Below are 10583 nucleotides of genomic sequence, written 5' to 3'. Positions count from 1 at the left end.
GTTGAGCAGGGGGGGCCTATTTCAAATGAAAAATTAAATTATGCATTTTCTCTAAGCCAACTCAGGAAGGAAAACTCACGGCTGTGGCTGGTATTATTAGCGCTGCGATCCTTTGTGCCGATAGAGGGGTTGAAACACAGCGGCAGCAGTTTGCTGAAGCAAACTCTGAGGCCGTTTGGTGCAGAGGGACATTATTGTCCAATATCCCAGCCTCAGCCACACGCCATCTCGAGCCATCTCTTCCACCCACAGGTCAGTCACGCCAGACCCCCATTTCTTCCCCCTCTCCCAGCCCTGACACCAGATTTCTGTCTTTCTTCCTCCAGATTCCTCCAGTTTCCAGCCCAGGCTCTCAGCCAACGCTCCAGCTTGCTTTCCCTCCAACTGATGTCAGCCGTGCTTCCTCCCTCGGGCAGAAAGCCCGGTCCCGCGTAAGCATCCGTCTTTAAGCCATGACAAAGACCATGTCCCCGTCACTCAGCCCCCTCGACATATTGTCCCCAGTTGCATTAAAGTCAAACTAAGGACACCAAGTAATGAAAAACCACGTCGGAAAGCTGGGATCTGAGACAGCGAAACCCTGCTGTGGTTATTAACACAGAATAATGCAATTTTTCCCCTAAGATTTGGCTCAAAAGGGAGGGATGCACGCAGCTTTGTGACACCGATCTGAGCACACCGCAGGGCTGGGAGCTACCATGGGATGGTTCGGGGGGTCCCTTCTCCTCACCCTGCCCTTGGGGTGCAGGACCCCGCCCTCTGGCCTTCCTCTCACCTCCCAGCTCCCGCACGGAGCTCGGTCCTGCACAGGGTGATGCGCCAGCGGGGTGTGCGGGGCCTGGTGGGAGGGGGGACTGCTGGGGGGTCACAGGAGTACAGCCCAAGCTCAGGCTCAGGCCCAGCCCCTGTCCCGGCCCCAGCTCAGGCCAAGCCCCAGCCCCAACCCCAGGTCAGACCCAGATATGGGCCTGGCCCAGACTCAGGCCCCGGCGCAGGCTCAGACCCAGGCCCTAGACCCAAGCCCAAGCTCAGGAAAAGACCCAGTTCTGACCCAGACCCAGACCCAGGCCCAGGCCCAAGCTCGAGGAACGGCCCAGTCCAGATCTCGGCACAGGCCCAGGCCCAGCGAAAGGCCCAGTCCAGGCCCCAGCGTAGGCCCGGTTCTGGTTCTGGGCCCAGTCCCAGGCCCAAGCCCAAGCTCAGGGAAAGTACAAGACCCCAGCACAGGCTCAGGCCTAGGCCCAAGCCCAAACCCAAGCTGAGGAAAAGGCCCACTTCAGACTCCGGCCCAGGCCCAGGCCCAGACCCATGCTCAAGGAAAGGCCCAAGCCACGGCCCGGTGCAGGCCCGGTCCCAGGCCCAGGCCTGAGCCCAGGCGGGCGCAGGCTGCTGGCGGGGCGGGGCGGTGGTTCCGAGCTCCGCCCCGCTCCGCTCCGTCACTGCGCGGCGCCGGGGCCGCCGGCCGGGCTCCGCCATGGCCTCGGGGGGCTCCGCTGCCCGCGCCGCCGAGGAGCCGCCGCCGCCCGAGCCTCCCGCCGAGCAGAAGCCGCCGCCGCAGCCGCCGGCGCAGGAGGAGTTCTCCTTCCTGCCGCTCGTCCACGACATCATCAAATGGTAACGGCGGCCTCGGCCACCGGCCTCCCCCCGCCCCGCCGGCACCGGGCTCCGCATCGCAGGAGCTGCCCTGCACCGGCCCTGGCACCTCGTCCCTGCTCCGGCCACCCCCCCCTAACGATCCTGGCTGACCCCCAGCATCCTCGGGGTGCCCTGGTTGGGGAGCGGGGCTGTGGGGTCCCCGGGGCCTCGAATGATGCTCTCCCAGCATCCTCGGGATGGGCTGGACAGGGAGTGGGGCTATGGGGTTCCCCGTTTAACGATGCTTTCCTAGCTCAGACATCCTCAGGGATGCCCTGGACAAGGACTGGTGCACTAGGATCCCCTTCTAGTGATGTTCTCCAGCTCCCAACATCCCTGGGGTGCCCTGGATGGGGAACAGGGCAATGGGGGCCCCCACTTGAATGATGCTCTCCCACCCCCAGCATTCTCAGACATGCCCTGGATGGGGAGCAGGGTTATGGGGTCCCCCCTTTAACGATGCTTTCCCATGCTCAGCATCCTCAGGGTGCCCTGGACAGGGAGTGGGGCAGTGGGATCCCCCTCTAATGATGTCCTCCAGCTCTCAACATCCCTGGGGTGCCCTGGAAGGGGAGCAGGACAATGGAACCCTCCTTCTAATTATGCTGTCCAACCGCCAACATCCTCAGGGTGCCCCAGATGTGTAGCAGGGCAATAAGGTCACCTTCCAGTGATGTTCTTCAACCTCGCAGCAACTCCTTTGCCCTTCTTCTCCCAGCTGGAGTTTCTGGGAAGAGTGTCAGAGGGACCTGGCACAGCCCCAAGCTCACTTCCACTCTGAGTCACACCAGTACCTGGGTGGTGTTTGGGTCACCAGGCGGTGCGGGTCCTCCCACAACCCAGGTACGCTGCCCCACCATTAACCCAGGAACAGGAGTGTTGTACTTGTGCTGGGTTATTGCTCCAGGTAACTGTACTGTTCGGCTGATAGCAGCCTCAGAAGGTACAGGCAGTGCTGGGGCAGGAATGCAGCCTGTTTCTGGGGTGTTTGGTGTTGTAAAAAGGAGAATGGCTTCTGCAGTGATATGGATTAAATTGTTCTCTTCCTAGTTCAAGATAAGTACTGTAGGTGTAAAAGATACTGTACAAGGGTCCTGAGAACTTCGATGTTTCTGGCCCAGGATAACCCCTTCAGAGGTGCTTGTCTGAGGTCCCGGCAGGGGCATGGCCCTGCCATGGAAATCCATCGAGGCCAGCTCCGTGCTCTCACCAGGGCACACTGCGGGGTGAGGCAGAGGGTGTGGGAAGCATGAATTCCCTTGTTACTGGTTGTGGGCCTTTCCCTGTGCACTTATTTAAGAGCTGAGGCTGGTTTGGGTCCTGCTGATGTTTCGCTTGCATCAGGCACGTCTGAAAAGTGAGAGGAGTTCACCCTTAATCACTCTGCAGCCTGAGCCATGGCAAGGAAAGACTGAATACCTCCTGACACACCGGTCTGGATAGAGAACGGGCGTGAGAATGCAAACTCTCTGATTTCCCTCAGTTTCCCCATTGTGCTGGGGCTGGGCAGTTGCCCCTGACCTTGATTCTGCCCAATCTTTCCAGACCACAGAAGGGAATCTGAGGCCATTGCCAGGTGTGTGCATGTACATAACCAAAGTGGGAAGTAGCCATGGGCCAGGACCTCCCAGATTCCTGTATGTCACCGAGCAGGTCACGGTGACCCACAGATGACAGTCCCTGGGATATCTTGTGCCCGGTCCCACTGAGCCACCCACTCCCACTACCCAGCTATCTCCCTCAGCTTCGCACGTGGCATTTCCTGGGCGGCTTGAGCAGACGTAGGTACGCTGAGCAGTGCTGCAGACAGGTAGGACCACAGAGGCAAGCTGTGGGATGCGTTGCCTCATGTCCCTGACAGATGGCAAATGTAGTCTCCTTTAACACTGCCGCTATTCGCAGAGCCCAGCCCTGCTGTTTTGACACTGACTCAGCCATGAAGACACATCTCCAAGGTGACTCTGTGCTCGGGAGCGAGGATGTATCGTGTAAATTTGCTTACATTCAAGGACGTGTGCTCTTTCCTGTTGTTTGGGTCCGGAGAAAGTTTTCCCAAGCAGGGCTTGCTGATATTTTCAACCTTGTACAGTCAAACAGCATTGCTGCTGAGGTCCCAGCGTATGGCTCCATGAGTGGTGGGTTGCGCTGGCGTAAAGAACACTCTGCCTTAAGGCAGGTCTTGTGCATAGTCCATCAGCACAGGCCGTGGTCAGACATTGTGTTGAATCCTGTGTTACTGCAGGCAGCTGCGTTCTCCTCCCGCACCTCCTCACCCCTGCCTGTCCGTGCCCTCCAAGAGGGAGTCGCTTCAGTGGTTTGATCCAGCAGGAAAACCACCCACCAAAACAAAACCCAACCCAACAACCTGAAATAATTATTCCTTTGGATCAACCAGCTGGACAGGCAGCTGTCAGTTCTTTATGTGTGGGGAAGGGAACAAGACTTGGGGAGACCTGGAGCAGGGAGGACATCGGTCTCAAAGCCAGCCTGCAGCTATGGTGGGTGAAAGGCAATGTCAACCCATCCTTCCCCAGACATGCCATGGGGTTGTGTGTATGCCTGTATTTTTCCACTGCTGACCTGACCATGGATGCCTGCATAATGGGCATACGTTATAGTACCAGCTGCAGGTTTATTTAGAAGGGAGTAATGAATATTTTGTTCCAACAGGCTTTTGAAATGAACGGCAACCATCTGGTTAAAAGTTTTGCTCTCAGTCATGTCACGATTCCCCAAAGTTATAATCGAGCACCTCTCTGCCCTGGTCATGCCAAGCAGATTTATTTTTAGGCCTGGCTATTGAACAGGCTCCCAGTTTTCCAAGACCATTAGAATCCTGCTCTCGTTATTAACAGGCGCCCTGGAAGCAGGGACTCGCTTTTGCCTGAAATCAGTAAAACTTCTCGCTGATGCTAACAAAGCCGCGGCAGATACTAATGAGGGTTTGAGGGCAAACGCTGCCTCAGACAACACTGAACCTTGAAAAGCACAGAGCTGGCTGCAAAACCAACTGTGCTGCTCTTAAAAAAAAAAAAAAAAAGCTGTCGCTTCTCTTTTATTAGGTGTGTATCCCCAGAGAGTGGTTTTAAAGCTCCAAAGTACTGTTTTCTCTGCCATTGGATACTCTCTGATACTTTGGGGAAGAGTTTCTATTTTCAACTGTCAAGCTGTTTGACTGCATTGATTTTGTGTATTACAGCAGTCACAGGTCATGGGCGAGACTGAGATCTTTTCTTTCAGGTGCCTACACACAACAAACATTTGTAATCTTACCTTCCCCAAAGAGAGATACGGAGTTCAAACAGAGGGAGAACTTAGCCTGCTCCGTGGTAATGTTTTAAAGCTGCAGACAAGCTCCTAATCTGATTGATGGGTCCTCAGGTAACTGGATTATGTGCTGGAAATTAGCAGGAAACCAGTTTGCTCCAGAGGCTACCCAGTCTGTGTTGTCTATCTGTGTCCATTTTATTGGGATAGGTGAATTAGGTGTGTGTAGTTAGGTACCAAGAGTAAAAGTTTCCCACTGAGTTCCAGTTTAAGCTCTGGTTGCACTGGAAATGACAGTCGCCCCAGCAGGTTGTTCACTTTCCAGTAGGAGAATTGAAGAGTGTCTCCCATTTTCTCTCCTCTGCAGCATGGACAAGGACAGCCAGGATGTTCACCAGGTGCTGAATGAGCTCAAGAACAAGTTCCAGGAGATGAGGAAGCTGATCAGCTCCATGCCCGGCATCGGTGTGAGCCCAGAGCAGCAGCAGCAGCAGCTACAGAACCTGCGGGAGCAGGTCCGGACCAAAAACGAGCTGCTGCAGAAGTACAAGAGCCTTTGCATGTTTGAAATCCCCAAGGAGTAGGAAGGGCACAGCTCTGCTCTCTGGGTCTGAGCTACATCCTCTTCCAGCTGAACAGGAGAGAAAAAGGTGGCAGAAGTTTACTTTTTCTTTCTTTTATGCTTTTTTTGGTCGCATTGCTCTGAAGTTGTGTCTGTGTGGATCACAGGCCTGTGACACTGAACCAGAACACTGTGTGCTTCACTTGTGACGATTACAGCGGTACGTCCACTTTGATCTGCTGTAGGGCTGTGCATTTATATATGCATCCTTTCTGTTTTCTCTCGGGGTGGGGTGGGGTTGTTTTTTTACATTCAAGCCAGCAGGAGACATTATGTTTTCTCCTGGCTAAGGGTCAAAGTACCTGCTGGTTAACTTCAGCAAGAAAAAGGAGGCATTTTCTGCAATGTTTTTCACTTAAAAGTGGCCAGACTTCAAAAGGGAGCATAGAGGGAAGCATGAGCTGTTTGGCCTTGCTCCTGGAAAGGGTCTCTGGGGCACTTTCCAGCCTGTGTGTGTCGAAAGAGGAATGATTGCTTTCAATTACTTTTGTATTTCTCTCTCTCTTTTTAAACAAGCGATGGCTGTGTCTGAGTTGAGTAAAGATTTAGAAATTCCAAACTGCCCCTCTTGTGTAATCAATGAGTGGATGTGGGCTGAGCAGGGGCAGGACTGTGGAGCACAGAGGATGTGTGTAGCCTGGGCCCAGCTCCTGTGTCTCTACGTGGCTTTTTTGGGAGAATGAGAGACTGCCAGGGGAGTGGATTTCAGTAGGCTTTGGGTGCCTAAGTCTCCTTGGGCAAGTGCAGCTTGTAGGCAGTACGTTAGGCATCTTGTTTTTAAAGCAGAGGAAGGGCAAGCAGAATCCAAACAAAGGGCATAAATGACAAGAGCTTTTAGTTATTCCGTACATGACAGAAGTCAGGCTCAACAGGACGGGTCAGTTCCACATCCGGAGTGCTCCAGGGGCTTCCCACAAACACGAGCATTTGAGTGGCTTGAACATTTGCCAGCAGCTGATGGAAAGCTCTTGAATGTTGTGTCACATTTAGACGGGTCCCAGGGCTCCCTGCCCTCTGTCCTGCTGTCAGCTGTTACGGTGGCAGACGACACCCTGGTAAGCAGCACCACATCTCGCCAGCTAACGAAGGTGGGACGGGACCTTGAACCTCGTGGTTCTCTGAATTATGCTGGGTGACGGTGCAGGTCAGTAGTGGAAGAGGTGAGAGACCAACTAGTGAAATACAGGTTGAGAACCAGCATCTGAGGGCGGGCAGCACTCATGGCTTCGGAAGAGGAGACACGAGGTCTGTTTGGGAAGGGCTTTCCTTTCCTAAACCAAAAGGCAAGTAATTCTGCTCGTTGGGAGCTGGGGTGGTTGCAACTCACCTGTAGCTGAGAGATTACTCTGTCCCTGCTGGAGTACTTCACTAGTACTCTGGAAAGGTGCCAGTGTGTAAACTCCGAGTAAAGCAGAACACCAAGATAAACAAAGCACAATGTACGCTCTTTATTACTGAAATTACCTTTCTGCCAGCCATTGCCTGTCCCAGGTCAATAAATTCTTGTGTTTCATGCCTGGATGGTGGTTTCCCTTTTTTTGCCAGTTGCTGTTCCTGTGAAATCGGGGCATATGCGGAGCTGGAAGAAACAACATGTTTCCAAAGAGATGTCTGGCACTTAGCACAGGAACAAGTTAACTCTGTCAACTTGGATCCAAGTTTCAAATGAAACTGAAGCGGTTTGGTTTGCAGTCTCACTCACCCACCTTAGTTTTGTGGCTTTGACAGAATTTTTTTGCCATTAATATGTATTAAACGTAGGTTTGTTCTGCTGCTTGAGGGGGGAACGGGGGCTGAAAATGAACCCAGAAGCTGGAGCCAGGGAGAGCTGTTCCTGGAAGAGCTTTCCCTTTTCTTTTTCACTTCTAACAATGGTTACTGTGACTTGTTATTAGGAAGAGATTAAAAAATATCAGATGCAAAGGTGACCTTTTGAGCAAAGTACTTCCTCTACTCATATTGCAAAATAAAAACAATATCCCAGACGGGGCTCAAGTGAATCACTCTTTGTTGACATCATTAAAGTGTGCTTAGTTAATCAGGAAAAAGCTCGAAACACAATCAGCTCTTTATAATGAAGTGATGTCAGTTTGTTGGGTTTCTGCAGTGAATGACATGCCAATGCCTGGCGTGCCATGGGGCTGGCAGGATCGTCACTTGGCGTTAGTGAAGTGAGGAAAGAGTCCTGGCTCTGTGACCCGTTTGAGTAACTAACTGTGCGTGGCCCCTCGTTACCCCGTGTGGCAAGAAATCGGCCGCTTGCAGAGTCAGAAACCTTTGCACTGGGAGTCGGAGAAAATGGGGTAATAAAAGGATTGAGTGGAGAGGCTGGTTTTAAGCACCTCAGAGCTGGGCTCAGGACTCGGTTTAACAGGATTTGGTTTTGCTACAGGGCAGGGTGAGGAAGCAAAGGCAAACCCCCAGGTGTCGTTTTAAAAAGATTTTATTAATTTGTAGAAAAAATAAAACATCAAGTTTCACCCACGGTAGAAACACTTGAAGATTTTTTTGTTCATGTCAATGACAAACAATACCTACATAAAGTGCCTATTATTATTTAAAAAACCCTTCCCATGCCCCCTGCCCTCCCCAAATCTTGCAAATCAGACAAGACAAATGTAAACAAGAGTCAGTTTTTTGGTCCATCGGGGCTGTAACTCTGCAATGTCTTTGCAACAGCTTAGGAGTGTCTTCTGCACGTGTTTTGCAGACACAGACGAACACACGACACAGAGCCAGAGTCCGTGCACAGCTTCTCAAGTTTAAAAAAAACAACACAAAACAACACAAAAACCAACCCCGAAGCCCCAGGCAGGTGCTGGCAGGCCTCTGCCCTCCCTCTTGAAGGCAGTGCCCGAGGCTGGGTGGTTTGGGAGGGAAAGAAACACCAAAGTCCGTACCCTCCACACTCATCCTCCCACCTGGCAACTCACCCTTTCCCTGTCTCTCTGCCCAGAGGAGCCTGGTCCCAGCAGCACCCCCCTCCTGCCCTCCAAAGCCTCCCCTTTCGCATCCCTCGCTCCCAAAATTCACACCAGGGTGGGAGGGAGCTGATGAAATCAATCCCCTCGGGAGGAGGGAGGCTGGGGAAGAGGCGACCCCCCCCTTCTCTCTGCCCAAGTGGGCGCTTGCCCACCCTCCTGCCTGCCCAAAGTCAATTCGGAAATGAGCATCTTTCCCCCCTCCCTTCTTTCCTTCCTTCCTTCCTTCCTTGCCGTCGCGGGGCGAGCGGGGGTTCCTAGCTGATCACGCAGCGGTCCTTCTCCTTGCCGTGCCCGCCGCCGATGGCTTTCTCCCGGATGTACATGAGGTCGCTGTGGACGCTGGGTCGCCGGGCGAAGGGGGCCACGATGCCGTACGCCTCCTCCGTGCTGCCCCGGCCCCCCTCTTTCAGCAGCTTTTTGCCTTTCAGCGCCTTCTTGTGCAGGATGTCGCAGTATTGGACCGAGACTTTGCGGTGCAGGTCGGGGCTCATCTCGCTGGGCAGCTTGGCCATGGCGAAGAGCGCCTGGAACATCTGGTCCAGGCTGCTGTTCTTCTTGGCTGAGATCTCGAAGTAGGCGCATTTTTTGGGGTCCCCTCCCACCAGCTGCTCGATCTCCCGGGGTTGCACCTCCCGGTAAAAGTCCCGGTCGCCCTTGTTGCCACAGATGACCAGGGGCACCTCTATGTTCTCCTTGGTTTTGTTCTTCAGGCACGACTTGGTCTCCAGGATTTGCTGCTTCAGGCGCTGCACCTCCTCAAAGGAGTCCCGGTTGTCCAGGCTGAAGACGAGGATGAACACGTCTCCTGGAGACAAAGAGGGAACATTAGATGGTTGCAGGGATGGGGACACCCCGAGATCTGCTGCCTGAGCCATATAGAGACTTGGGGAGGGATGGACTAGGCAGCACCTGGGTCCTGCATCCTCCTCTCCACCCCATGCACACACAAAATCCCACCTCCCTCCTCCCAGGACTGGAGAAACATCCCCAAACTGGGCAAGAACACCTGAAATCTAGCAAGGGAACCCCCCGCTTTCCTCCTGGTGCTCCCCAGCCAAGTACCTGTGAGGATGGAGAGGCGGCGCATGGCTGGGAAGGGGTGGTTGCCCGACGTGTCCAGGATGTCGAGCTGGTAGACTTCACCGCGGATGCTGTAGAACTTGCGGTGGAAGTCCTCGATGGTGGGGGTGTATTGCTCCTCGAAGCGGCCGGTGAGGAAGCGCGAGACGATGGCCGTCTTGCCCACCTTGGAGGAGCCCAGGATGACCATGCGGTAGCAGTTCTTGGCGGGGATGCTCAGCTCGGCCTCGCTGGGACACATCTTCTTGATCATCGCTGCCAGTTTCATTGAAGCCAGCAAAAGGGCAGCTTGCGGTGAGAGGAACGAGGAGGAGGAGGAGGAGGAAGGCGATGTCAGCCCGGCCGCTCAGCCCCTCTCCCCTCGCAGGAAAGGCCGATGTGAGCTCGGCACGGCCGCCGCCGCCGCGTTATATGGAGGCGGCAGCGACCGCCCCTCGGCGCGTCACGGCCCGGGGCGGCGGCGGCTGAGTCAGTGCGGGGCTCCGCGCCCGGACCGGCCTCCCGGGGGGCGCAACGCGGCCCCGTTCGCAGCCCCGTTCACTCCCGGTGCTGCACAGCCCGGCCCAGTTTGGATCCCAGTTCGGGCTCCCGGTAATACAGAGCCCGGCCCCGTTCGCAGCCCCGTTCTCACTCCCGGTGCTGCGCAGACCGGCCCCGTTTGGAGCCCGGTTCGGGCTCCCGGTGCTGCACAGCCCGGTCCCGTTTGGAGCCCGGTTCGGGCTCCCGGTGCTGCACAGCCCGGCCCAGTTCGGATCCCAGTTCGGGCTCCCGGTGCTGCACAGCCCGGTCCCGTTCGCAGCCCCGTTCTCACTCCCGGTGCTGCACAGCCCGGTCCCATTTGGAGCCCCGTTTAAACTCCCGGTGCTGCACAGCCCGGTTCCGTTCGCAGCCCCGTTCTCACTCCCGGTGCTGCACAGCCCGGTCCCGTTTGGAGCCCCGTTTAAACTCCCGGTGCTGCACAGCCCGACCCGTTCGCAGCCCGGTTCTCACTCCCG

At 55.0% G+C, this 10583-nt stretch overlaps 2 protein-coding genes across 12 annotated transcripts; one reads left to right on the top strand and one right to left on the bottom strand.

Annotated features, from left to right (window-relative positions):
• The first annotated feature begins 1249 nt into the window (after positions 1 to 1249).
• Positions 1250 to 7524, top strand: MED9 (mediator complex subunit 9). Of its 10 annotated transcripts, none has more exons than XM_074840642.1 (6): positions 1625 to 2478; positions 2686 to 3087; positions 3181 to 3420; positions 3538 to 3770; positions 3878 to 4133; positions 5270 to 7524. In XM_074840642.1, exons 4-6 carry the CDS (start codon positions 3572 to 3574, stop codon positions 5484 to 5486), a joined length of 672 nt encoding a protein of 223 aa, XP_074696743.1. In that variant the 5' UTR covers positions 1625 to 2478; positions 2686 to 3087; positions 3181 to 3420; positions 3538 to 3571; the 3' UTR covers positions 5487 to 7524. The 10 variants fall into 10 exon arrangements, 8 of the variants coding, with proteins under 8 accessions (XP_074696745.1, XP_074696744.1, XP_074696747.1 ...); XM_074840640.1 differs by having other exon boundaries at positions 3181 to 3445; XR_012625221.1 differs by adding an exon at positions 1250 to 1614 and having other exon boundaries at positions 2354 to 2478; positions 3181 to 4133; positions 5270 to 5409.
• A 427-nt stretch (positions 7525 to 7951) lies between these two features.
• Positions 7952 to 9957, bottom strand: RASD1 (ras related dexamethasone induced 1). 2 transcript variants are annotated; one of them, XM_074840637.1, is made up of 2 exons: positions 9571 to 9957; positions 7952 to 9242 (listed from the first exon to the last, which is right to left on the bottom strand). In XM_074840637.1, the coding sequence occupies exons 1-2, from the start codon at positions 9854 to 9856 to the stop codon at positions 8584 to 8586; spliced, it is 945 nt and encodes a 314-aa protein (XP_074696738.1). In that variant the 5' UTR covers positions 9857 to 9957; the 3' UTR covers positions 7952 to 8583. The 2 variants fall into 2 exon arrangements, with proteins under 2 accessions (XP_074696738.1, XP_074696737.1); XM_074840636.1 differs by having other exon boundaries at positions 8619 to 9313.
• Positions 9958 to 10583: the final 626 nt, after the last annotated feature.

Source organism: Strix aluco, chromosome 15, assembly GCF_031877795.1.
Source record: "Strix aluco isolate bStrAlu1 chromosome 15, bStrAlu1.hap1, whole genome shotgun sequence".
In the NCBI taxonomy this organism is placed as follows: domain Eukaryota; kingdom Metazoa; phylum Chordata; class Aves; order Strigiformes; family Strigidae; genus Strix; species Strix aluco.
The sequence above is the reverse complement of the archived record's forward strand: the minus strand, read 5'-3'. Positions and strand labels throughout refer to the sequence as shown.

What these genes read in the sequence shown, in the direction of transcription:
- MED9 (XM_074840638.1), top strand. Translation starts at nt 3,497, where the DNA reads ATGGCAAATGTAGTCTCCTTTAACACTGCCGCTATTCGCAGAGCCCAG. An exon ending in AGCGTATGGCTCCATGAGTG is followed by an intron (nt 3,771 to 3,877) that starts GTGGGTTGCGCT and finishes GTGTTACTGCAG; the next exon opens with GCAGCTGCGTTCTCCTCCCG. An exon ending in AAAGCCAGCCTGCAGCTATG is followed by an intron (nt 4,134 to 5,269) that starts GTGGGTGAAAGG and finishes TCTCCTCTGCAG; the next exon opens with CATGGACAAGGACAGCCAGG.
- RASD1 (XM_074840637.1), bottom strand. Translation starts at nt 9,856, where the DNA reads ATGAAACTGGCAGCGATGATCAAGAAGATGTGTCCCAGCGAGGCCGAG. An exon ending in CCGCCTCTCCATCCTCACAG is followed by an intron (nt 9,243 to 9,570) that starts GTACTTGGCTGG and finishes CGCCTGAAGCAG; the next exon opens with CAAATCCTGGAGACCAAGTC.